Here is a 25,490-nt window from a genome sequence, read left to right as displayed (position 1 = left end):
ATAAAACGGGCATAAAAGAAAAACAGAATATCTCAAATTGAAAACAAAAGAAGCATATAAACAAGGAAAATAAATGTTAATATATTAAAATCGAGAACATACGTATGTACATATATCGTTCAATTAGTGGTTCACAGAAAATATGCATGCATCCAATGTTTCGTTTTAGTGAAAACATAAACTCACAACATTTTTTACCGATGTCAAAAATTATAAGTAAATTGCAGATAAAGTTATTTAAAATTCATTAGAGAAAGTTAGCTTAATAACAAAATTTTTATTTGTCGGCATTTTATTACTTGTATCGCTTTAGAATTCAAATATGTGTTCAAAAAGTTCTGTTTTCTTGGTGTTTACATTATTAGTGGTTTATAATTTTTCTGTGCTAATTTGCAACACACTAAACGAAGGAAAACTGGGAAGTAATATTCCCCTTGCTAACATGTGTATATGTATATATTTGTATATGTCTGTTTGTTTTTTCTTTTCAAATTAAACGCTAATATATTGAAGAAAATTAAAAACCGCAACACAATTTAATTTCAAACTTATTTTGTTATTGACTCCGTTGGCGAATTCAGGCCGGACGACGAATTGTTTTCATTTAAGGCATCAGGGAAACTGTTAATTGAACCCGAACGCGAAGTTGATACTCTTGTCTACATTAGGTACGCCACATTTATAAATATTCAGTTGACGCAGATCAAACATGAAACGAAAGAGAGAAACAATTGGTTAGTCAGTAAAACAGATCATTAAAAATAAGGCATGCACATTTTTACAATTACATTGTTATAATTAATCTACTCATATATACTTTCTTAGTGGAATGTTATCAAATTTATCCTTTATTACCCGGTTCCACCTGGATTGCTACCATAATTACGCAATATGATCTTAAACACAAAACTTCATTATGAAGTCTCGCTAATTTAAAAATTGTTTTAAATACAAGGACTGAATTTCAATTGTTCAATTTGTATGGCAGCTATATGTATGTATATGCTGTGCTGGTACAATATCGACGGTTCTAAATAATGAGCAGCTTCTTTCGAAGGAAAAGGCGTGATCAGATCGATATCTCAAAAACTGAGGGGAATAGTTCGAGTATATACAGATGGACGGATGACTAAATGAACTAATAATACAATAGTATTTTGCCTCCGACGTTGCCTTCAGTACTTAATATACCTTATTCGTGGTATAAAAATAAAGTCTCAATGTTTTAGTATAAACTTCTATCGTAATGTACTGAACATTTCTTTATAAAATATGTTATAATAATTTTTCCTGCAATTTTTCCTGTTGCCTTAAATTATACAAATTTTTTAATCCTCCCAAGGTTAACCGAATAATCAAGAATATCTACTGATTTATTTTTCTCAAAATGTGATCCTGAAAAAAAAAACAATAAAAACAGAGCATTCAATGGATAAATTTCCAGTGCTAAACATATTTTATTAATTAGAATGGAAATATTTCAACAATAGGAAGTTACTAATAATTTTAAGAAAAAGTGTTAAGTCCCAGGTTTTTTATATTTGACTTATCTAAGTATGAAGTAAAGGGCAGGTTAATTGAAAAGAATAATTGTTTTTTGTTTTTAATTTGATAAGTAGGAATAAAAAATAGTTTATAGTTACCGCATGGGGTTGGCACAAAAAATTGTTGTGTTCATAGCTTACTTTAACATTCTCATAGGCTGAGCCAACCTTCTCTTCGATCGAACGCATCGAATCCGAGTTTTTCATTTGTGAGAGTTTTGATGTTATGCCGATAGTTATACTACCAAATACAGAAGCGGTCTTTTCCGATGTCGACTTGAGGACCGATTCGGTACGTTGGAAACTATATGACAAAAGAAAATACACATGCATTTAAATATTATTAAATCTTTTCAATACATTCGTACATATTTCAATATAGATATACTACTTTACAATTACAATTGGAATATATGTACATGTAGTGAAAGAACACAGTCGATATTGAACTTGTTCATAAAAAAATTATTTAACCACCTTATTTATTAAAGTCATTATTGGAATTTTCAGAGTTAATGGGTTTTATAAATCAAGATTAGTACTAATATGAAAAAAATATGTATTTAATAAAATAAAATGTAAACAATACATAAAAGACAACAACAACAAGATAAAATGTGAAATATTCGAAAGCTTTACTTACATTGGGGCATCATGCACAGCCTTCGTAAGATTGCCAACACTTTGTTCAACACTTTGAAAACTTAAAATGCAACCAAAAATAAAATAAATAAAAATAATAATGTGAAATCAATCTAAAAATGGTGTACGAGTATCAAATAAATAAATCCATAAACTTAATCAGATTAAGTATTTATCAACAAATACAGTATGAGTATATAAATCCATATTTTGATCAGATTTAATATAAAACACTGCAATGGACACAATACAATTAATTTACAGATATACAAAGTTACAAAAATAGTTTCTAATTTAACTGAAAGACTAATTCAATATCTATTTATTTTAAAGCTTTGTTTGCAAATTTTTTTATAAGCAATAGTGATTTTCATCGTATTATATCTGTTTGTTAGGAATAAATATAAACATTTACTTCTACATAGCGAGAATATAAATAAAAAATTTAAATTCATTTACAAAAATACACAATATAATACATATGTATATCATTAATTTTTTTTTCTTGTAATTGTCTCTCAATATGAATACGAATTAACAGTAATCAATAATATCCCTTAACTTCACATAACCAGGTAGCTTTATCATTCTTTACAAAGTACGATCTGATAAAGAGATGATATACATACGTACAGTCACATAAAGTTCACAATAAAATGGCAATACGGAGTGTATAAACAAACTTACACAGAACTTTCTTTTACATTCTTCAGGCCTTGACTCATATCGTCGGTAATCTCTTTCCACATAGTGATTCCCAGTTTTCGTTTCAAATCTGAGGCATGTCGCGTTTTCGATGCCAGTACTGTACGCAATGTATTTATTTCCTCTTCAACGCGAGCAAGTTCCTACAAAAAAATCTCTAAGTTACATATTCACATACTCATTGAAGGACAAGAAAAAAATCTTAGTACAATTTTGTTAAAAATCAAAACCACTTCAAAGTAATATCGATTCTCTGTTTACATAATGTACTAAGAAAGTTTTTCTGATCAACTCCTTGAAATTAAGAACGGCAATATACTTGACTCCATTCCGCCCTTTGCTTCTCTTGCTCTTCTGCGGTGAGTGCGGCAAACTCGGCAGCAATATCAGCGGACGCAACAGATGCTACTGGAGATGCTGGTTCCGATAGTTTTGAAGTATTATCTATATTGCGGAAAATGTGTTTTTGTTGAGAAAATTAAAACAATACATTTATATAGCTTTGTTGGTTAGAAATATATATATATTAGAATTATTTTATTTAAATGAATGAATAAATAGCCCATTTGGACAAAAATAACAAAGTTTTCCAAGGTGAAGGAAAATCAAAGAAGAAATTCTAAACCAATTATGTAAGCTTAAATGACTTCTTATGTGAATTCATTTAGTCTTATAAGTACCTCCTTGGAAGACAACCTCCTCGAATACTCTATCATAAGCTGAAGATTAAATTAATTTAGCAAATAATACTCAAATAACTAAACTTCTTGTTGTATATGGTATGCATGTCAAAATTATATGTTAATACTTACAAACTTTGATTTTGCACAAGGAATTTTTTGGATAAAAGAGACAAAAAAAACAAAAGTTTGAAGTTCGGTTAAAATGCGGTTATACTTTAAGATGTAATATTTATGTATTTTAATTTCGTAAAAAGTTCCCTTAAAATTCATTTAAACACTGAACTAGCTTGGTAAAGTGCAATAAAGGCATCAAGACATCAAGACATCATGACTATCATGAAAAAATTTAAAATCAAATCGAAAACTTTTTCTTAATAAATATAAAAGCTGAATAATGATTGCAAGAACGCAAGAAACTAAAGATAAAATAACAAATATTAAAGCAAAAATAATTTACAAGAAAGGGAATATAGGGAATATATGTATAGTACCTCCTATCATTATTCCCGACGAAACTAAACGAAATAAGGAGCAAAGCAAAATTTTTAGATAAAAATAAATGCAGTGTGTTTGGGACATACGAAGGCAAGTTTATACCAAATTTTATAAAAGAAACATTTTTTGTACAAGATACAAATAAAAAAACGCAAAATTTGGTTATTGAATTTCTCACACAAATTTTGAAGTTATGTGAAAAAATCAATATATAAAAGTTTGAGATTCTTTTTTACCTAAAACATTTTCATATAACTTTCCTTTAAAGGACTCTTTGTTTTGCCGGAAATCAAGATAAGGTTTTTTTTTAACCTTTGAAAATTTAACCTTTTCCTGATCTCAGATCATTCTGTTTTCAAAAACATGCTACCCTGGTCTATTGCTGGTAATAGCAACAAAATTTTTTTATAGAAACCAGTCAGATGAGCTGAGGAAAAATTCTTACGAAAACTTTAAATATTTTGAATAAATGTTTATTTATGATCTGCAGAAGACATTATAGTTAATAAAGTTATTACTGTTTCTAATGTAAATAAGCTAATATTATTTATTTGTTAAAAGGTATACATACATATGTACGTTTGCCATTACCCAGAAAATAATTTATTCAGTTTGATTATGCTAAATATTTTTACAATTGCTAGAATGAGCTTAAAATGAAATTGTGAATAATAAATTATTTAATTAAAATTTATAGACTTATAGTACATGCTTTCAAGAATTCAAATAGTCTAGCTCCCAGCAAAACGGCGATCATATATGTAATTGCATACCTTTGGTAATTGTGGAACCAATATTTAGGAATTTCTTATAATTCTCACTACTCGAAATTTTGGCTAAATATGGTTTAGAGAAATCAATAAACGTCACTTTAACCTCACGCATTGAACGTTTCGTAAAGAATCGTAATCGGAAGCGTTTTGCGATTGACGTTGAAGGCAATTGATTGGCTAGTTTCGTTGCTATAAATTCCGTTTCGACAGCCTGAAGTTCAAGTGTGTTCGTATAATCTGAATCTACATCGTAAAAAATTTGATCTAATGTTAAATCTCTTAAGTACTCTTCAGTCTCATTTGTCCAATCGGCCAAATCCGCCAATTGATCATCCAATTCGGTAGGCTCATCTAGTGATGGAGTTGTGATATTATCCAATTTGGGCAGGTATGGATCTTCGATGAACTCCAAACTGACCGGTTCGGAGTCTGTCATGTTTTCAACGACAATGACAACTCTAAGCTCATGCGGCAAAAGTAGAGTGAAATTACTTTTAATATGTAATAAGTAGGGGTATATGCAGTGTACATATACATTAATAAGCACTGAGCCACAAAAGTTGCGGAAAAGGTAACAGAACACAACACACTTTCTCTTTTCTCAGCGATCGTAGCTTATTTGTAATATCACATTTCAATTATTCAAAAAGAAACATTTTCAATTGAAGCAGTCTTAGCAGCATGTGGCAACTTTTTTGTTTGCTACTATATATACATATCCATATGTATGTATGATATACATTTTATTTATTTAGTTTTAAGATCGCTGTTGTACAAGAATTGTATATCGAAATAAAACACAAACTTAATTTGGACTGCTATATTTTCATTTTAGCCGTATACTACTTTTCGAGATTATATGTAGCTAATATTGCACTGGTTTAACTTCAAACTTAGGTTAAAAGAGCATTTTGAACTAAATCCACGATTCAATTTTAAATTATTTTGCTCGTGTTCGTCCGTTGGCGTTCACGGTTAAAATCTAACTGAGTAACCACATATTGCAATAAAAGCAAAGATTATAGCAGATAGAAAATAACGAAAATATGACTAGAAAAGCGCAAACTTTTCAACAAAGCAAAATACAAATTTGTGTCAGCAACTTCCCCAGCTCTTTTCAGTCATCCAACGTTTACAATGCTGCCGACTAGCGTTACTACCACTGGTACTGTGGTATATAATATAGCAACTTCATACTATAATCGTCCGAATAGACCCAGCCTCTAACAAATCTGTTTACCACATAAGCAAACTTCGGCAGCAACAAACTGATGACTCAGCCATTTAGCTAAGCAACTACTATAGCAAACTATAGCAACACTCAGTATCTGGTATACTAGTGTCTTTAGTAATCATTAACAAAAAGCAGCCTACAAACGATGCGTACGTAAGCCAATAGACAATCATAAATGATGGAATGTAAAAAGAAATAATGGTATTTTATAAATTTCAATTGATCAATATTTGATAATTTGCATTCCCAATGGAAAAGGCGGCTATTCGCCTGAGTGCTAAATGAAAAGAGACGGAAACTTGTTCACTAAGAAAGTGAAGATCATAAAGTATAGCTTAGCTGTAGAAGCCCCTTCAGAACTATTGATGTTTTACCTATTGTAATATGATTTTAATTTTGAATGATAATATCTCCACATTCTTAAGACACAATTTTTTAAGAAAATCGTACTTAATTGCTAGAGCAACTTATTCAAATCCGTATATATGTATGTATAAAGTATTATTGTAAAAAATTTATGCAATAGAACTACTCGAATTGTATGGCCGGATTTATATTAAAAATGTAAGTATTTAAATTTCCAATTAGATTATGTTACGTAAATTTTCACATCACTGATATCAGTAGGCTTTCCTAAACAGATATTGAATAATAAACGGATTTTGCTTAATACCCAAATAGGTACATAAATAAATAATTTCCTATAAAAAAGGTTTTGAGAACTTGTCATAGAATGATTTTGAAAATGCGATCTGACATTTTTCACATAGGATAATTCGGATCAAATCTATAGTGAACATGGATGTAATATTTTTAAGGTAAAATATCACACTCGCCTCTGCACAAATGCATTGAAACCATTGATTGTATGTTCACATGTCGCTATTTTTAAAACGTGGAGAAATGTTATTATTTATTTTGACGATGACGCCTAAAATACACAAATCTGACAGACTATTAATTCCAAATAAACTCTTACAATAATAAGCAATAATTTTTACTTTGCCTTTTCGCTATTACCTGATAGTAGTTGAACACAATGTGACAGAAATATATGTGTATATGCCACGTCGTTGTAGATATTCTATATTTTTAAATGCTATCAATTCTCTGATATTTAAACATTGTTGTAGATATTTAAACATTGTTGTAGATAGAAAATCCAGCCTTAGAATACCAGTGGGGCATGTCGGTAAAACATAGCATATATTTTTGCCGTATTGATTTGACCGGTCAACATCTAGGTGACTCACTGCCCTAACCACATGTATAAGCAATATTGAGCATTTTTTTTTAGAAATAATCCTATATATTATCATACATTAATAATAGTATTATATGGCAGTTGTTACAACTTATAGTCAAACATATTCATATTTTACAATGACAAATTCACTTACGATCTTCCATCTTCGTTGTGACTATTGGCAAGTACTAAGATATTTCGTTCTGTTCACGAATGTTGTTTGGACTTTACATATAATATTTCTCAGCTAAGATTTCTATTAAAGAAACTACTTAACAGTAATACTTATTTTTATTTTCCGATTTTCTTCGAAGTTGAACAAATTACTCTTGATAAAAATTAATTATTTTTCAGAAATCAACGAATAAAACTGCTCGCTTTGTTTCCACTCGTTGTTATAATTCTGTTGAACGAATAAATTAAACAGCTGGCGTTTAGGCAAATTTAAAAACTCGGCGAATTCTTCTCTGGTAAAATTGAACAGGGTGTCTTCAACCTAAAATAAATCAAGATAATACAGAGAAGAAAAAATGTTGTATGCTTTCCTATACTGCTCAGGTAAAGTCAAGTTATGTTTGTTAACTAAAGTCAAACGGCTGATTTAAAAAAGTATTATAAGCATACATATATATGCTATACATATATATACATACATAATAGGGATACAAAAACAAAAATGTCAAACTTTGAATAAGTAAGTAAAGATAAAAAGCCTATAATATAAATTGAAACACGGTGAACTTATTGTTATAATATCTATTTTTACGAATTAGAATTTATTATAAATATGTATATACTCTTAAATTTTTTGGTTTATATAAAAAATTTCAGAATTTTTAATTCCTCTTACAACGTAAGTGAACGTTTAGAACTATTTTATTATGCATGTTGCTGTTTTGTCTTTTTGTTTCATTTTTATTAGTAAACTTTTTGAGTCTAATCGATTAGAGTAAAATATTATCAGTTAGATTTAAACAAATCTTAAATAACATAGAATAATTATTATGACACACATATATTGTTTTTCATAAAAAAATTGGCTAAATAATATTTTTCTGCAACCAATTAGCACTCATCTATTTCTATAGATCGCAAATATTCAATTCATATAAGTTTGTATTTCTATTAATGATGTATATATAAACATATGATTTTATGCCATTATAATTAGTAGCCACATTAGCTGCCTCTGTTCTTGTTGACTCAAAATATTTCAGTGTTTCAAACACCACAGTCACATCTAACATAAGGTCATGAGATATTCCTCCTTAAAAATCATTAACACAAAGGAAGAGGAAATCTCATAATTCAACTTTTACTATCTTTTGCTTGTGTATACAATACTTCTAAATCTAATCGCTGTATATGCATTTGCAATTGTTAGTAATGTTATTATCTTACTTAATTTTTATTATCTATTTATATTCAGTTTTGCCTGATATATAGGAAAATATATATTTATATGGATGTATATATTTACAAATCGTATGTATAATATGCACATGAGTGGATTTTAAATATATGTACATAGATTTGTTTGTTTATATATTTTATTTTAGTACAGTTACTTAATTAAATATAATTTGCAATATAACTGATTAGTATTGCATGTATATTTACGTATATATAAAAAATACATCAGGTTTTACCGTTAAATCTTATTTTCTAATCAAAGCAATTAACTGTGCATGGTAAGTAATTGGGGAATAAATGAAAACAAAAGTTCCAATATAGCGGCTGTAAATAAAAAATTACAAACATATAATGGTGAAAATATGAAACTAAAAATAAAACACAAATTAAAATTAGTTTTATAGTTTTTTTTTTGTTTATTTTAACTAACTTTTCCATTTTTGTTTATATTCAATTAATAATATAAATTGTATTTATATGTATTAAGGAGTTCAACGTATGTAATATATGTTTAGTATTTGCAAAGCAATCAAAAAATCGTTGTTGCTCCTTAACTAAGTTTTACAAAACAAACTAAAATTATTTATATAATTGTGTAAATTGCGTTAGAAAAAATCATAATTATAATAAATCGCAAAAATTGCAAAACTATATGCCGAAAAATGAAGACTTTAAATTGCACAGGATAAAGTTTGCAGTTTCATATTTTTCATACACTTTTAATAGATATTTTTAAGAGGTATTTGTTTTTGTTAAACACATGTTCATAAATGACAACATAAAGTGTTTCGACTTGTAAAAAGCACATAATAGGGCAAAAAAATGTACGGACTACTGAAAAGTTTTAGAAAGATAAGTCATTTTCATTTGGAACTACAAAAATGACCTCAACAGCATTTCATAGGCATCAGATTAATGGCTTCTTGCATTTTCAAACGAGTATATAATTGCTTTATACCATAGCATTACTATAAAAGAAAATATATATGCTCGTTTATATATATAAATGATTACTATTTAATTATGGTAATACTTCAGATATGACAAAACATAATTTTGGATTGCTCAAAAAACCATAAGACTTTAAATTGAAAGAAAATTGCTATTTGCCTTATTTATGCTGTCGTATAAGTTCTTACGAGTAACTATGTTCATTTCAAAAACAAATACAAGGAACGTTGGGAAATACCAAAACCATTTGCGTTTTTATTCCTACATTAAAAGAATTATTTATGCGTGTACATACGTACATCATCTAAATAACTGTATGCTCTCGTGAAATTGTTAATTAGATGTAGATATTTTGCTGCATATAAAACATGTCACCCAAAAATCAGTTAGCAGCATAATGTTGAAATCTTCGATTTCGCAAGAGTACTTTAATAGTGTGTTTTAATAGAAATCATTAGAAAAAACGAAGATTAATGCATATATCCGAACATACATAAGTTTTAGCTGAACATACAGATGTGTCTGAAAAAATAATTGGAAATTCACTTTGTTTTGGGATTTCAGTTTAACGTCATTTTTTGTAAACACACAAACAACGGTTGACAGGCTGGTGTAATTGGATGGAAAACGTACAATAAGAAGGAGAGTGGCAAAAACAGAGGTCAACCCACTTAGTAAAACAAAATTAAATAAAATTGCGTACTCGTGTATATAGTAATACTATATACTCGTGTTTGTATGTTTGCAGTTGAAAATGCCCTTTTCATTAGGTGCTTTCGATAGACCAATAAAAGCAATAAATTATTTATACAATGGTAAAACATATACGACCAAATATTCTCATATGTATTAATTACGATAACACGTTCATTGTATAAACTATTGAATACGAAACAAAAATAACTGATTATGAAAACATACAAATCAAGTACTTTCAAACATCACCCGTTTCTGGATACTTATATGTTGAACTCATACCTGCACTAACAACATGTTGTATACATCACACATTAAATGGATTTTAATCTGCAAATATTGTAGTTACAAGTATCAAACATATTGGATATTTTCATTGAGACAATTTGTTTTCGTTGCTGTCTTTTATCTGGGATGTAGTTTCCTACTTTAGTATTTCATTTCTAGAGATGCTAGAAAGAATATGTAAAATTATAACACATATTTGATTTTAGAACAAAAACGCTATGGACAACCTTTGATTTAACACTCACACATACATATATATTTATATATATTTGCGTGTACGTGTTCCAACATGTTCTAACTTTGTTAAGTTTAAGACTTTACCGTTTGTCTATGTTTTCATGTTTTTAGTTTGTTTTAATGCGTTGGCAATTTTACTGTTTTTTTGTTGGTTTTTTTATATACTTATTTTTATATGTAGTTTCGGTTTGGATTTTACTTTTTCATTTAGTTTTTCGGCCCCCATGCTGATGTTAAGGGAGTAGCCAATGGTATGGGGCCTCCAGCTGCGAAATCTGGAAAATCTTCCTGCGACTGAGTATTGGGAGCAGAGCTCTTGCCTTGCTTGTCGTTAGATTTTTCCCACGGTGCATTTTTAATAACAAAACCATTCTCATTTCCACCAGGTAAGAAGGCCGCCACAGTCTGAGGTTGTGGTGATGGTGGCAAATTGTCCAAGTATTCATTTGTGTAGTCTTCAGCCATATTGAGTATAATTTCCTTAGCATTTTCGACGTCTTCTTCTTTGCCAATAATTGTTACACCATTGGGATTAGTTTGAGCTTCATCGGAAGAGGCGAACTTGATGTCAACCTGCAAATCCAAAATACGATGTGGAAAATAAGAATTAAAACATTGAAAGTCAACAACGAAGGTAAGGAAGAATGAAGAACAAAGCAATTGAAGTAATAAATCTACCTTATTATCTTCAATAATCTTGCGGATGGTGCGACCACGATAACCAATAATGTGCGAATGTATGCGCGAATCCACTTCGATGACCTCACGATACAAATCCTGTAAGTCACCCACAATTTCCATGATAGAATCGCGCGCGGCCTCGGTGTTGGCTTTGTAACCGGTAATTGTAATAATCCGTGGATCGGGATCAGTACGTTTTGGCAGCGAAATTTGAACATCGTGATCAGCACGCAACCTATTGATGACAGCACCACGTCGGCCAATCAATTTCGAATGATACTGCGTATCAACATCGATTTTCAACTCGTAAGAACGAAGCTCACGATCCGCACGGTCTGCTTCGTATTCCTCAATCATTTTGTCTAAAGCTAGCTTGGCTTCTTCTACATGCGCCGGAGTACCGCTGAGTTTTATCAGATCAGACTTCGTTTCGCTAGGCGGCAATTCTATGTGCACATCGTATGTGGACATAAATTGACGTACATTGGCACCTTTGGGACCGATGATTGTGCGATGTAGATCGTACGGCACCTCGAGCTCCTTGACGATTGGTATTAAATCAATCAGAGCTTGCTTAGCTGCTTCGCATTTTTCAATGCGACCGGTTATACGAATAATATCACATTCGCGTATAGGTTCGACATTTTCATCACCGCCTTCGTCGTTACTGTTAGTGCCATTTATCAAGCCTTCAACCGGATTGGTTGCATCGCGGTCGGGGAATTTAATTTGTACATCATGTTCAGAGGTCACTTGTTGTACTTTGAAGCCACGCGCACCCATTATAGTGCGATGTAGTCGCTGTGGAATGACTACCTCAATGGTGACCTGCGCCTCTAAGTCGGCAACTATTTCGGCAATGCGTTGTTTCGCTGCCTCAATACAATCCTTGGGACCCTTCAATGTAACCTTGTCAGAATCGATTCCAGGTCGTGGAAATGAAATCATAACACCACCATTCTCTTCGGCTATGCGATGTAAGATTTCTCCACGTTTTGCAACAAAATGTTTATGATACTTGGGATCGACAGATATCTCTCCTTCAGTAACTTGATCAATATCTTTAATAATGGCTTCCAATTGCTCTTTGGCGGCCCTCACACTATCCTCTTTGCCGATGATTATTATGACCTCCTTGTCTTCATCTTCATTGGAAGGGAAAATAATGCGTGCACCGGTGGCATCACGAATTTTACGGATGGAAGCGCCATTTTTACCAATTAAAAATTTATGATGCTGTTGCTTGGCACGCACTTCAGCAGTGAATGAAGCTAGTTGACGTTCGTTGGCAAGTTCAAGCAATTGGGCTTTGGCTTTTTCCACATCGTCTTTGGGGCCGCGAATTGTCACCTTTTTGTTTACAAGACAAAAGTATTCAAGAACTTAATAAATCAAAAGAAATGGGCGTATATACGCCTTACACCTGAAACATACCTTGTCACTTTTCGAGTCGCTGGTGGGGAACTTGATGGAAACACCGCCACATTCTTCCATAATAGCTGAAATCAATTTACCGCCTGTTCCAATAATAGAATTATAGAATTTGGGCGCAATCTGAACTTCTTCACTAACGATGTCGGATAGCTCATTTTGGATCTTTTGAATTCGTTCCTTGGCTTCGAGAACATTTTCTTTTTTTCCTGTGATAACAATCACTTCATTCGTGTCACCCTCCGCTGGCAAATCGATTTTCGTCTGAGTTTCGTCACGTATTTTCTTAATATTAGCGCCGCCTTTGCCGATGACAAATTTATGGAATTGTTTAAAGATGGGTACTTCAATTATGTGAGAGGATTCCTGAATTTCCTTAACGAGTTTCAGCAAATCTTTGTGGCACTTGTCGACATCCTCTTTAGGACCACGTAACTTAACAATGTCCGTATTTTCTTGAGGACTCGGTATGGTAATAGTGACTTGACGATAACGATCCTTCAGCTCACGTATTTTCTCACCCTTGGTACCAATTATCGAACGATGCAAACGGCGATCGATGATAACATCCTTTGACTTTTCATTTTCCAGTTTATCGATTTTTTCTTGTAATTCAAGCTGAGCTTGTTGAACGCCGTCCTTGGGACCCTCTATACGTATGTTATTCTGATCTTCCTCAATATTTATGTTCACTTTCAGTTCGTCCTTTAAACGATTTACATTTGCGCCAGCTTTGCCAATGATATGTTTGTAGTAGGATGGATTAACGGTCATCACCACATACGTATAGTGATCTAAGTAATTGCGCACAATGTCGTTGATATATATTGTTGCCTGATCAACACGTTCTGGATCACCCTCTAGTTTGATTTTGTCGTCCAGACAGAAGACATTCACATTGGGGCATTCCTCTTCCAATTGACGCATATTGGCACCTTTGCGACCGATAACATACTTGTGTGTCCAATTAGGCGCTTCGATTTCAACCGATTTCACCGAATTGGCCTTTTGGTAAACAACGGTCAACGCGTTACCTAAAGCCACCTGGGGTCCACGTAATGTTATGGTCTCCAATGGGGAATCCGTCGGTGGCATTTCAACTGAAACTCCAGTGATGCGAAGAATATCCGCCAACGTTGAGCCTTTTGGACCGATAACGTAACGATGTTGTGACTTAGCAACTTCAACGCTAACAGTGGAGCATTTCTTTTCCATTTCTTTATAAATGGCTTCCACTTTTGCTTTAGCATTAGCTACTGCATCCTTCTCGCCCGAAATCACAATCTCATCCTTTTGCACCGATTGTGGTGGCACATTGATTTTCGCGCCAGTCTCTTCCATCAACTTGGTAAGGTTTTCATTGTTAGGACCCACAATAAACGGATGATACACTTTTGGTACGGAAGTCCGATCTGAGCATTTCTTATATTGTTCAGCCGACAATTGGCGGATTTCTTGTTCGGCCTTTTCGATACCCTCTTTAGTGCCCGAAATTGTGATATTATCACTCTCCTCCGTTTGAGAGGGAATATTTATACGCGTTGCGGTTACACGCTCTAATTCACGCAAACGATCACCACGCTTACCCAGAATGACACGATGATGCTCTTTGGGTATCGACACCAGTTTGCTAGCTTGCGTAGAGAAATGCATTAGAATGCGACGACGAGCATCTAAGATTTCACTTTGTTTGCCCTTAATTAGGAAGGTTAGAGATTGATTCTTGCCACCAGCAATCTCAATTTGAGCCCCGGTATCCTTTGAAATTTGCTGACAAATTCGTTTTGATTCCCCTTCACCGAATTTATCTGATTCAGTAGTTTTTCGCTCTTCGCCAGTAACATGCAACACCTATCATTTAAAAGAATGTATAAACACATTAATGCTTGAGAATTTTTTTTATTTCTATTCTTTCTGCCTTGATGCTTACTTGAGTTTTTTGTGTGGTGGTCACTCGAACACATGGTGGAGCGGCGTTACTACTAATTGGAGCGGCGGTATTCGCTGGCAATGCCGGAAACAGGTCATCATAACTAAATGTTGGTGTTGCATTGCTGGTATTACCGCTGTTGGTACTTGTCGGCGTAGCGACAGAAGTGGGCGATGATGGCTGCTCGAGCTGGCCATGTTCTTGTTTGTTGTTGGTGGTTGTTTGTTCAACGGTCTCTACTGTAAAAAAAAATTAATATATTTAATGATAGCAAAAAAATTAAACATATTTCATATAAACTTTTTAATTTAATACTTACCGTTTGATTCCTCCATCACTGCTGCTTGCATTACTTAAAAAAGAGAAGAGTCCTTTTTCGTTCCAAGTCGTTACAGTACCACTATAGAAAATTTATGTTTTCAGATGTCAATTGAATTTGTTCTTCATTTGTAGTTCTGATAAAAATTTATTTATGAAAGCATGCAATTATTACTGTCATATGTATAAAAAAAAAACATGACATACGGTCTTGGCACATTTTTTCGCTCAAAGTAACATTCCTAAATTATTCTTTGATTCTGTAAGCTTAAACCGGCCCTAACGTTAGCATTTGAAAGCTAAGAAGTAGTTATGTTTGAAGTTCGAAGTTTGTTATCTGTTTATACTCCCTTTGATATCTAATCTTATCAGTCCACTATTTGTAAGCGTAAAACTTCAACTTCTTTTGCTTTCGTTAGTTTTTAAAATTCTAGTAAAAACTAAAATTTTCTCAGGCCGCGAAAATCATTTATACGTTGAATACTTTCATTTTTAGAGAAAAGATGATAAGCTCTTTAAATTTATTTATTCGTAACTACTGAGCATTTTCGACTGCATTGAGGGTCCTGATGAGACTATTTCAGATAACTGATGACAAAATATACTATACATGTGACTGGACAGCAAATAACAACTTTTAAAATATAAGAAATTATTGCAGTCTTATTTAAAATAGATTCGCATCCTTCAATAATAATGGTGAAACAACAATTATAGATATAAAGGAAAATAATTTTCATATTTTTTGAATTGCTAATACCTGGATTCATAACGATCATCAGCATAAAGGGAGACCAAATACAAATTTTATTCAATTAAACGATAACATTTCATCTAGCAAAGGTACAAAAATTTGAAGTTCTCTACAATGGTCAAATAAAATGGAAATGAAACCATCTGGAACCTGAACTAACTTTTACCAACAACGGGACCAACAAATATGTACATATGTGCAGCAGTGGGTGTTCTCCATTACAGATATAACCAATTGCTTGAACTAAACCATTATCAAGCAACAACCTTGAACACAATTCAATATCAAGTAACCAACCAACAAACTACAAATAGGGAAATTATCATTCTTAGATTTCTTGAATTAAGTGCTATTTATTTATATCGCTTTTTCTCTCTCATTACATGTATTTTAAATACCAAAAGCCAAACGCCATCAACTTGCCTAGTCTACATTCTTTTGTCGACAAATCATACAATACAGGCATTTGTTAGCGAGAGATACAGCTATAGAGTAGCAGTTGAACATTAAGTCATAGTTGTACTTTCAAGTTGGTACGAAAATGTGTCAAAAGAATGCAGTGGAGAAATAATGAAAAACCGGATAGGATCTACCGTCGTCATCGTCGTAACGACACTTGCCGAGCTTTCGTTTAGCAGAAATAGCAGCGCTGTTCCACGCCGCATCGAATTAACAAATCCGGTATAACATACTCGTGGAGTATACACATGTGTATGTATGCTTATTTAAAGATAACATGGATCGCGATGATGGGCTCTTTAACTGTCTTTAACAGTTTACCACTTCAGTAGACTCTTACTAACGCTACCACTATCTGCGTTCAATAATGTAATTAATAAAATACTAAAGCTACTTAACTCTAACTTAGCGTGATTTTCACTCTTTGGTTTTACCTACTGCTAAGCAATTTATTATTAAAAACTACTCAATTCATCAAGTTGAACTTTTGAGGTGTGTGAAGCTATCGTGCGTCTACATACATAAAGTTCGTCGTGTAGAAAATACAATGGCTTCGAAAGACAGCTCTCCTAATTTTGTACACATCGCATCCACCATAACCAACACTATCAGCAATTTGGCGCTAGCAGCACCGAAAACACATTTTGTCGACGTGTCAGCGCTATTCAACACACTTTAGCGAATTTGGAAACTTCTGATCGAAACGATCATGGCAGCGACTGTGAGAGGTAATGCATAGCGCAAGTCAGTCAGTGATAGCGCGTGTAGTGTTTTTCTTTTCCCCCACATTCTTTATGCACGCAATATTTGACTTTTTTGTGCTGCTCAATCGTTCTCATAACTTTCATATTTTAATCTTATCACTAAGTTCTTTGGTTTCAATCAAATTGTGTAGTATAGATTACAAGTATATTGTGGGAAATTGTATATATTAGATTGTCAAAAAAGTCTTGCGGTATTTTTGCTCTTGACCGATGCTACGGCTGCTACTATGCCAGTCTCTTTTGACTAATTCAGCGGTTTTATCGCAATTTTCGACGACAGGCCTTCCGGAGCGTGGCGCATCTTCGACCACCTATACACCAGAACAAAAACGTTGAAACCATCATTGTGCGGTGGAAATGGAAACTGTATCGGGCCCATAAACTGCACAAATTTTATTGGCGGCTTGAGATGCATTTTTGCCTTTATCGTAGTAGTACTGTAAAATATGCCGTATTTTCTCTTTATTTTGCTCCATGTTTGCGACGCTATAACTACGAACGACTTAAAAGAAACGACAATCAATCAAACACGTGTTAGCGCGTGAAATGAGCTTTCCAAAAAGGTATAGCATGACCCGATGCGACGAAATAAACTAGAACTACGCGCCCTCAGCACCAACTAGCGAAAATACCGCAAGACTTTTTTGACAACGTAATGTAACATATAACGTATATGAAATATGTAATTTCTAAAAAAAAACAAACACTACAAGCCCAAGCATTCATTATGTACTATATGTATACAAATTACGTTACTTTTTTGTATAGTAATATTTCAAAAAAAAAAATTACTTTTAAAAAAACTAAAGTAGACGGATATGCCGTCCATAATTTAAGTTTCTAATTCTATACAACCTAATTGTGACGGTATGTATATTTTGATATTATTACGGAGTATAACCTATTGATGAAAAATCTAACAAAATAATCAAAGGAATATTTTGTTGTTGTAACAGTTATCTAATCTCAAAGAAATCAGTCTCCATTATCTGCCAAGATACCCATGTATTCAAAACCATGAAAAGAACTACACATGTGAGGCAAAATGCTTGAAACTACATTCTTATGTACTTTCAGCATTAATAGCGGCAGGATATTCTAGTAATTTATTTACAAGTTTAGTTTTTGTTTAAACTTCAAATAATGTTTACAAACTTACTGTACTGTAAATTCCAAAAATCCGGCCTATTTAACTGCTTCTGCTGAAAAATCCAGTTTGTAACTTGGGTTGTCCTCTACTGAAAATAAAAAAAAAACGATTTGGTTTTATCTAGTTCATTCAAATATTCAGTCTTTACATGTTCCAGGTTGAAAACCTTAACACTTATGCAGAAATCTAATGGATAACTAATAGTTAATTATACAATTTTCTAAGTGTAATTTCTTTTTGTTGCGTAAATCATTAAAAATGTATTTCATCTAATCATATACATATTTATAAATAATAAATGCATATTACGATTTAAATTGGACACAGCAATAAATGTCCTTCGCGGCATTAAGTCCTAAAGCATATGAATTCAAAAGGTTATCAATATTTTATCATAGTAAGCCACATCGTAGGTACATAAATTATTTAGGCTCACATTATCAGTGCCTCTTATCCTAAAAAATATAACGCGTGGCATATTTTTAAATTCTTAATGAAATGAACTATATACAACTGGTATAGTACGGGTATTTGTCAAGTTAATTATCTATCGCACCTACGAAGTCAAATTCTTATTTTTCTTTACTGTCAATGCATATTGGAACACAAAATATAAAAGGAAAAACGTGTTTTCCACAGCATCGTTGACACTTAACGCCAGCGTTGACGCAGACGGAAACTGAATCAAAAACACCGCGACATACATATACCACACATCCAAAGCCGACAAAACTTCCACGTACGAAATATCAGTGTTGCCATTACTTTATTAAATGCCCAATCTTCATTCCTGCAAACCACTGATCATTTTTCAAAATATCGCCATCTTATCAAAAATTTGTGTAACAAAAATATGGGTCTAAGATCTCACAATAGTAGAATAAAAATTTTTCTACTCCGTCTGTCCATTTCACATGTTTTCTTAGGCTACCATTTTCATGTTTGCATTTGTATTTGTGTTAGCCCACACTTCGCTTTTGTCGGCATATACGCCAACGCGAATGCGCTGCCGACCGACCGACACAATACTACTGCAATTGACTTGCTGGCATACGCAGACAATGTAGCTGCAGCGAGGGCGGCCTCAATTTCTCAATATTAGTTTCCTTCATGTCATGCAGACCAAATTATTACACTTTATCACATCTAACACACATTTTCACAATAAATATTTTATAAGGTATGTATTATTTCCGTATATTTCTTATTCTAAAGGTTTTACTTTATTATACCCTAAATTATAAGCACACACCGCACAATAAGATTGAAACGTACCGATTCTTAGACGACCAAGTGTTAAATGATGTCGTGATGTCGTGTTCATTTTTAACTTTCTCGATTTCTTTCATATTCTGTTCGTACGCACGGTTGCAATTATACACAGGAAATACAAAATAAAACTCAACAAACTTTAACCCAGTGTCACCCAGAGGGCGCAAGAAATATAGTATGATATGCATCCTGAATTCTTTTAAATTTGAAATGTGAAATTTAACTATCTTACAGCTGCCCAATTGTGATCCTTCAAAACCTCTGTCCCGAGGATCAGCTATGTAACCTAACCTATCCTAATTTGACATATGCATATAACATGCACAAAACCGACAATGATAATTACAAATGTGCAAATAGATATGGTCTGTGGAAACTGATCTGTAAGGATAGTACCGTTATCATTACACTACTGTGAACGAGTCAAATATGTGATATGGGGTATATTCCATATAAAAGTAGTGGTCTTGTTGTTGTTGTTGTTGTTGTTGTTGTAACGACAGAAGTAGTTGTCTTCTTATCTATTGATTATGCAGATCCGCACTTCGATACTTTTTATTTTATAAATTTTAAAGTAATAACTTTAATAATGAATATGATGAAACTATGCAGTATTTACGTAATAGGCTATGTTTTGACCAAAATGGAAAAGCCCATTGATTTGCAGTTAATAGATAGTGAATTGAACTTAAAAACCTAAATTGTTTTGAACGAAAAACGCACTTAAGACACAGCATTTTAACAATATGGAGAAACACATTTCCGGTATCATGTTGGACTGACTAAATTTCTTATTCAGCAAGAGCTAGATAAAATGCCGTAGGCCTAAACCAAAGCCACGATCAACAATATTCACATGAATTACTATTATGATTAATTTCCAATAAAATTGAAGATTTAAGAAACTGCAAAATTAAGATCGTTTCATGGCAATTTTAGGGCAACAAAGGAGGGTAAAGTACAAACCGTTCGTGCTTACGGACGAACGTGAATCTTCGCATGCAATATTGATCTAAAATTGAACGTCACACTTTATTGGAACTGTTGAGGCGTGACACATGCAAAAACTATACTTATCAAAGACATTAAATATAGTTCCATTTCAAGTTTTGCAACTATTCGTATCGACGGCTTGGAATATTTTGTACATGCTTGCCAAAAGCTATTGTAAGAATGAATTACTTTAATTTATTCGTTTTTGTGAATATTTTCCTAACGGCCAAATTCTTTGTTGTGATAGGCCAATTCAACCGTAAGCTATACATCTCCATTTATACAAATGTTTTTCTAAACTAAGCCATATATGTATATCCATGTGTGTGGTATTTAATTGTTTAGTGAGTGTTTACAGACAGATGCCTCCGCTTTATCGATTTGATGATTATGATCGATGTCTCGAATCTGACACTGTCACTTCCAATATTAGGGCAACTTATTGTGTTGTTTATGCAGAAATAGTAGAAAACGAGACTTCAAGCCTTTGGAACCAAATCGCAAGTTTCTCGACAGACAGGAGGCATTATTTCAGTCATGATCGACTATTTTTTGGGGTCTGTTTAGAACGCTGTAAACAATTATTACATGCATCGGTAACATTTCCTCAACATGAATTAGTGAGAAATAGAGCCATTCGCGATACTGAGGTTAGTTGAAATATTTCGTCCATTGTATAGAAACACACATAATATAAAAATAATCTTTAGTTAGTTAACTATTATTTTAATGTTCATAAACGAGAAACTGACAATCGTATTCGATATGACAAGATGGTTAATAGTTGTCTTAATTACGATTTTCAACACAACTTTGGATTAGAATTGCGAACGAGCATCGAATACTGCGAAGTAGCGAATGTGTACTTGGAACATGGTAATTATATTAGACCTTTGGATCATAGTACCAACAAAATGTAAAAACTTGTTATTTATAATTTCAGACTACTTAGATGTTACTGTTTATACAATTTTTGCTATCATTGCTTTGGTCTCGATCTTTTCTACTATGTATGACTATCGTTTAAAGAAGTCGGAAACGTTAAGTAAACAAAAGAACGAATTTTATAAAGTTCCACTTCAATGTTCAGGTAACAATTTATATCCAAATAATGCCTTTGAAGTACTCCACCTTAAGAGCAAAAATTGTCCAAATCCAACAAAAACTGTTCAAGCCTCTAGGTACCGAATATTTGGACCCCAGAGCATATTTGTCAATGTCTGAAAAATATGGTAAAATTTAAATTCATGGATAATCCTTTCCTGGCAATGGTAAGTATGTCTGTGTGCCAAAAATGGGTTGAATCGGGAAATCGGCTCTCATATAATAATATGTGAGTTATCTCAATGAAAATTAAAGGAGCGTGTTTTACTCATATCTGTATATACATATATCAGTGTATCTATGTATGTGCGTAAAGTGAATAAAATCGGGAAAGCATCATAATTTTCGAACATCCTGCTGGCATTACCCCATATTATTCGTGATTGTATGTGGCTCACCGTAATGAAACCTTGGGAACTTTTTATTAGTCTGTGACATGTTAATTGTATGTAGTCTTGGTTAAAATTGGTATAATCGGGCCGATTTTCTAACAAACCTTGCGAAGAATAAGTCGGTCAGTGTGTAAGTTTGATTTTGACAAAATCCTTGAAAATACGTTCGAAATATCCAAATTAATTCAATCAGCCTCTTCTGTCTTAAAAACCCCATCTAATTTTTTCAGTTTTACCACCTGACTTTGCCCGGTCAAGTTGGTCGGAATGTGATAGTTACAAATTATGTAGTTTATCGTAGATTTAGAATGGAATTGGTCTATATCTTGTTGTAAACCATATATCAATAATATAAAGTATTTTGATCCTCTGGTTGACGCTTTCCTCATTAATTCAATATATTACATTTAGCCTCTTTGGTCGAGTTAATATTACATACGTATGTACATATTTAATATAATTTTAGCTAACGCGAACTAAAATGTATCAATAAAACCAAGTTTAATTTGTTCGCAACATATTTTAGTATAAAGTCTGCACCATCTGAAGGATTTTTTTTGCTTGTGTTTGTTTAGTAAAATCGAATATATGAAGAATTTTTTATGTCAAATCGAGTTATACTGAACTACACATTTTCCTCAACTTTAACAAGTAATCTCACGTTCTGACGTAGTTATGTATATAAATTAGCGATATGGCAGAATTATCTTATTCTGATTATTCACGACAAAAATGGACGGTATCAATGCCACAACCTACTTTTCCTTATTCGAATATCAGCAAAAGTTTAGCAGTCTCTTTTCGACTTATTTGTAAAATGGATATGCTCTATATTTTGTGCCTTAATGTTTCTGGAACCATATAAAACTCAAAGACTGAACATTTCAGAGCATCAACTATGGGTTTCATTTTCAATATGTCGCAACTTTTATCATATTTGTGATTCCTCAAGAAGTCGCAGGCAAACAGCAGAAGATCTCCGGTTTTTCGATGGCCTACGTGTAATTGGAGTATTTTTGGTGTTATTCGTACATTCTTTGATACTTTTCATGGCTGTGCAAGTGGATAATCCGCACTTTTATGAAACGTTTTTTTATCGTCCTGAAACAGCCATTTTGGAGAATGGAGCAGCAATAATTCAAATATTTTTTGTAATGAGCGGTTTTTTACTTTATGTAAATTTCAACGAAAGAAAATTTGTGAACAGCAATACTAGCCTTATTGATTGCGTCGTTATATATTTTAAAATATTCTTTCACCGATATTTGAGGTAATTCTGTTTATTTATCTGCGTAATATGCTTATCTTAATTCTTGAAGGCATTTGACTTAGGCTTCTACCATCTCTAATGATGTTGATTCTTTTTAATTCTACCGTGCTTGTGCGGCTACAAAATGGACCATTCTGGAGGCACTATGTGGAAGCCGAGCGCGTATTTTGTCGCGAGTTGTGGTGGCAGAACCTACTTTTTGTGAATAATTATCTTCTTAAAGAGAGTGTATGTATACGTATATACATATGTATATTAATATTTTCTTAATTTTACATCGAATTATTTTTTTCTCATCATTTACATATGTACACACATATACGTATGTATATCAAATGTGCAATTCAATAATCAACACCGTACTCAGTGCTCACATCAGACATGGTACCTTGCTGCCGATATACAACTCTTTGAATTATTCCTTATAGTATTAATCATTATAAACAAGTAAGTAAATGATATACATGTGTATATTGGCAGATTAATTTTAAAACCATTTAAGTTCGAAAGGTTTTACACCTATATTTCATAAAATTAAAAATATAATAGTCAAATTAAATAAAATATAATACCATTTACATATCAGCATATATGTATTTATGTGTGTATGGATATATGTATATGTATTATTTTTACAATTTTTCAGATTTCCGAAATTTCGACTATTTGTATATTCAATACTTTTAGTATTAATGTCCTCGGTAACGGGATTAATAACCTACTTTTTAAAACTTAAACCAATATACCATACTAATCCAGAGTAAGTCTTTTTAAAATTTTACATGATTACTTATTTATTTTCACGAAGTATTTTTCAATAATAGGAACTACCGTTATATGTTTTTTCGAGATGCCGAAACTTTTTACCAAACGTATACACCCTTCTACACAAATATTGGCGGTTACTTCTTTGGCGTAATTTCTGCTGAATTATATTTGAAATTACGAAACCATTCGAAGCAATATCGTGGTTTACTAAAATATGAATTGAGTTGGTGGCTAATATTTCCTATAGGTTTTGGTTTAATTTTTGTGGCCGCATTTGTTATGTCGTTGGAAATCGACGAGCCATCCATTTGGATAGCTTTATTTGCAAGTTTTTATCGGAATGCGTGGGCTCTACTATGCAGCACAGCAATACTAGGCATGTGCTTGAAGTTAGGATGTGGGTCGCACAGATACATGGGTACAATCTTATTTCCGTTCATTAATGCAAAATGATTTTCTAGGGATCGTCTACGAGTTTTGCCGTCTTCCAGGTTTCCGGATTTTATCCAAGTTATCATATCAATCGTTTCTTTGGCACTTGGTCGTACTACGTTTAATTGGCGGCTATTATAGGCAACCAATTTATATAAATCGCTTTTATTTGGTAATCGTATTATATCGATTATGAAGTTAAAAACAATTTTAAAACATTTGTTACAGATTTGCCAGATTGCAGTTGCGTTTGTATTGACACAAGCCGTTGCTTTTGTTTTTGCATTATTTATTGAATACCCTGTTGCAGCAATAATTAAATATGTTTTGCCTTATTATAAATACGAAAGGAATCAAGACAAGAGAGATGTCTATAATTTGAACTGAGTTGGTATTATACAGAAAGTAACACTGTAAAATTGTGTCAAGTGATCAATAAATATCTCTGTATTATATATATATGTGTATTAGAGCGGGTTGATTTACAATGATAAATGATCCGGTAAATGATCTACGGATCATTCTGAACAACTTTGGCTAAAAGATTATGGGTCTAAAATCGGTTTCGAGCCAGCGATTTTTAAAGCGCTCTATATTTAATTTGAAATCATAAATGTGTGTGTTTATTACATATGAATTTAAATTACAATATCCTAAACATAAAGTTAACTATTAGAGATCTTGTCACATAAATTGTTGTTTCGTTGCTTTAAAGTAGCAATTCTTTCGCCATAGACTGCGTTTACACGAGGACTTCTTTTATCACTCTTTATCGAAGTAATGAATGTATTGCCACTTTTAAAAAATCATGTGCAACAATAATAGTAACAGCGCTTGAAAACGAAGAAAATACTCCTCGACCATC

At 32.6% G+C, this 25,490-nt stretch overlaps 3 protein-coding genes across 12 annotated transcripts; 1 reads left to right on the top strand and 2 right to left on the bottom strand.

Moving 5' to 3' along the window:
* Positions 1-57: 57 nt before the first annotated feature.
* LOC108973325 (tumor protein D52) lies at positions 58-7,722 on the bottom strand. Of its 8 annotated transcripts, none has more exons than XM_018940534.1 (6): positions 7,477-7,720; positions 3,211-3,335; positions 2,874-3,034; positions 2,188-2,247; positions 1,644-1,848; positions 58-659 (listed from the first exon to the last, which is right to left on the bottom strand). In XM_018940534.1, exons 1-6 carry the CDS (start codon positions 7,484-7,486, stop codon positions 549-551), a joined length of 672 nt encoding a protein of 223 aa, XP_018796079.1. In that variant the 5' UTR covers positions 7,487-7,720; the 3' UTR covers positions 58-548. The 8 variants fall into 8 exon arrangements, with proteins under 8 accessions (XP_018796079.1, XP_018796080.1, XP_018796075.1 ...); XM_018940535.1 differs by having other exon boundaries at positions 1,686-1,848; positions 7,477-7,718; XM_018940530.1 differs by lacking the exon at positions 7,477-7,720 and adding an exon at positions 4,843-5,986.
* Positions 7,723-9,767: 2,045 nt separating this feature from the next.
* On the bottom strand, positions 9,768-19,708 carry LOC108973247 (vigilin). Of its 3 annotated transcripts, none has more exons than XM_018940350.1 (7): positions 19,670-19,708; positions 18,404-18,479; positions 15,269-15,349; positions 14,950-15,188; positions 13,023-14,870; positions 11,586-12,938; positions 9,768-11,480 (listed from the first exon to the last, which is right to left on the bottom strand). In XM_018940350.1, the coding sequence occupies exons 3-7, from the start codon at positions 15,297-15,299 to the stop codon at positions 11,115-11,117; spliced, it is 3,837 nt and encodes a 1,278-aa protein (XP_018795895.1). In that variant the 5' UTR covers positions 15,300-15,349; positions 18,404-18,479; positions 19,670-19,708; the 3' UTR covers positions 9,768-11,114. The 3 variants fall into 3 exon arrangements, with proteins under 3 accessions (XP_018795895.1, XP_018795897.1, XP_018795896.1); XM_018940352.1 differs by having other exon boundaries at positions 14,950-15,185; XM_018940351.1 differs by having other exon boundaries at positions 18,404-18,482; positions 19,670-19,687.
* A 1,126-nt stretch (positions 19,709-20,834) lies between these two features.
* Positions 20,835-25,029, top strand: LOC108973248 (nose resistant to fluoxetine protein 6). The gene is made up of 11 exons (XM_018940354.1): positions 20,835-20,918; positions 21,005-21,309; positions 21,370-21,535; positions 21,603-21,749; positions 23,044-23,425; positions 23,488-23,653; positions 23,793-23,872; positions 24,072-24,185; positions 24,250-24,590; positions 24,655-24,797; positions 24,854-25,029. The coding sequence occupies exons 1-11, from the start codon at positions 20,840-20,842 to the stop codon at positions 25,010-25,012; spliced, it is 2,082 nt and encodes a 693-aa protein (XP_018795899.1). The 5' UTR covers positions 20,835-20,839; the 3' UTR covers positions 25,013-25,029.
* Positions 25,030-25,490: the final 461 nt, after the last annotated feature.

This window comes from Bactrocera latifrons, unplaced genomic scaffold, assembly GCF_001853355.1.
Source record: "Bactrocera latifrons isolate USDA-ARS-PBARC rearing strain unplaced genomic scaffold, ASM185335v1 scaffold_47, whole genome shotgun sequence".
Taxonomy (NCBI): domain Eukaryota; kingdom Metazoa; phylum Arthropoda; class Insecta; order Diptera; family Tephritidae; genus Bactrocera; species Bactrocera latifrons.
The sequence above is the reverse complement of the archived record's forward strand: the minus strand, read 5'-3'. Positions and strand labels throughout refer to the sequence as shown.

Bases quoted from the DNA above. Each gene is read 5' to 3' on its own strand.
- LOC108973247 (XM_018940350.1), bottom strand. From the start codon at position 15,299: ATGCAAGCAGCAGTGATGGAGGAATCAAACG. The intron at 12,939-13,022 runs GTATGTTTCAGG...GTAAACAAAAAG, and splicing joins GCGACTCGAAAAGTGACAAG to GTGACAATTCGCGGCCCCAA. The intron at 11,481-11,585 runs GTAGATTTATTA...TTGGATTTGCAG, and splicing joins AGATTATTGAAGATAATAAG to GTTGACATCAAGTTCGCCTC.
- LOC108973325 (XM_018940530.1), bottom strand. From the start codon at position 5,278: ATGACAGACTCCGAACCGGTCAGTTTGGAGTTCATCGAAGATCCATAC. The intron at 2,248-2,873 runs GTAAGTTTGTTT...TTGCATTTTAAG, and splicing joins AATGTAAAAGAAAGTTCTGT to TTTTCAAAGTGTTGAACAAA. The intron at 660-1,643 runs GTAACTATAAAC...TACCTAATGTAG, and splicing joins TTTTGTGCCAACCCCATGCG to ACAAGAGTATCAACTTCGCG.
- LOC108973248 (XM_018940354.1), top strand. From the start codon at position 20,840: ATGAATTACTTTAATTTATTCGTTTTTGTGAATATTTTCCTAACGGCC. The intron at 23,426-23,487 runs GTAATTCTGTTT...CATTTGACTTAG, and splicing joins TTCTTTCACCGATATTTGAG to GCTTCTACCATCTCTAATGA. The intron at 24,591-24,654 runs GTGGGTCGCACA...ATGATTTTCTAG, and splicing joins CATGTGCTTGAAGTTAGGAT to GGATCGTCTACGAGTTTTGC.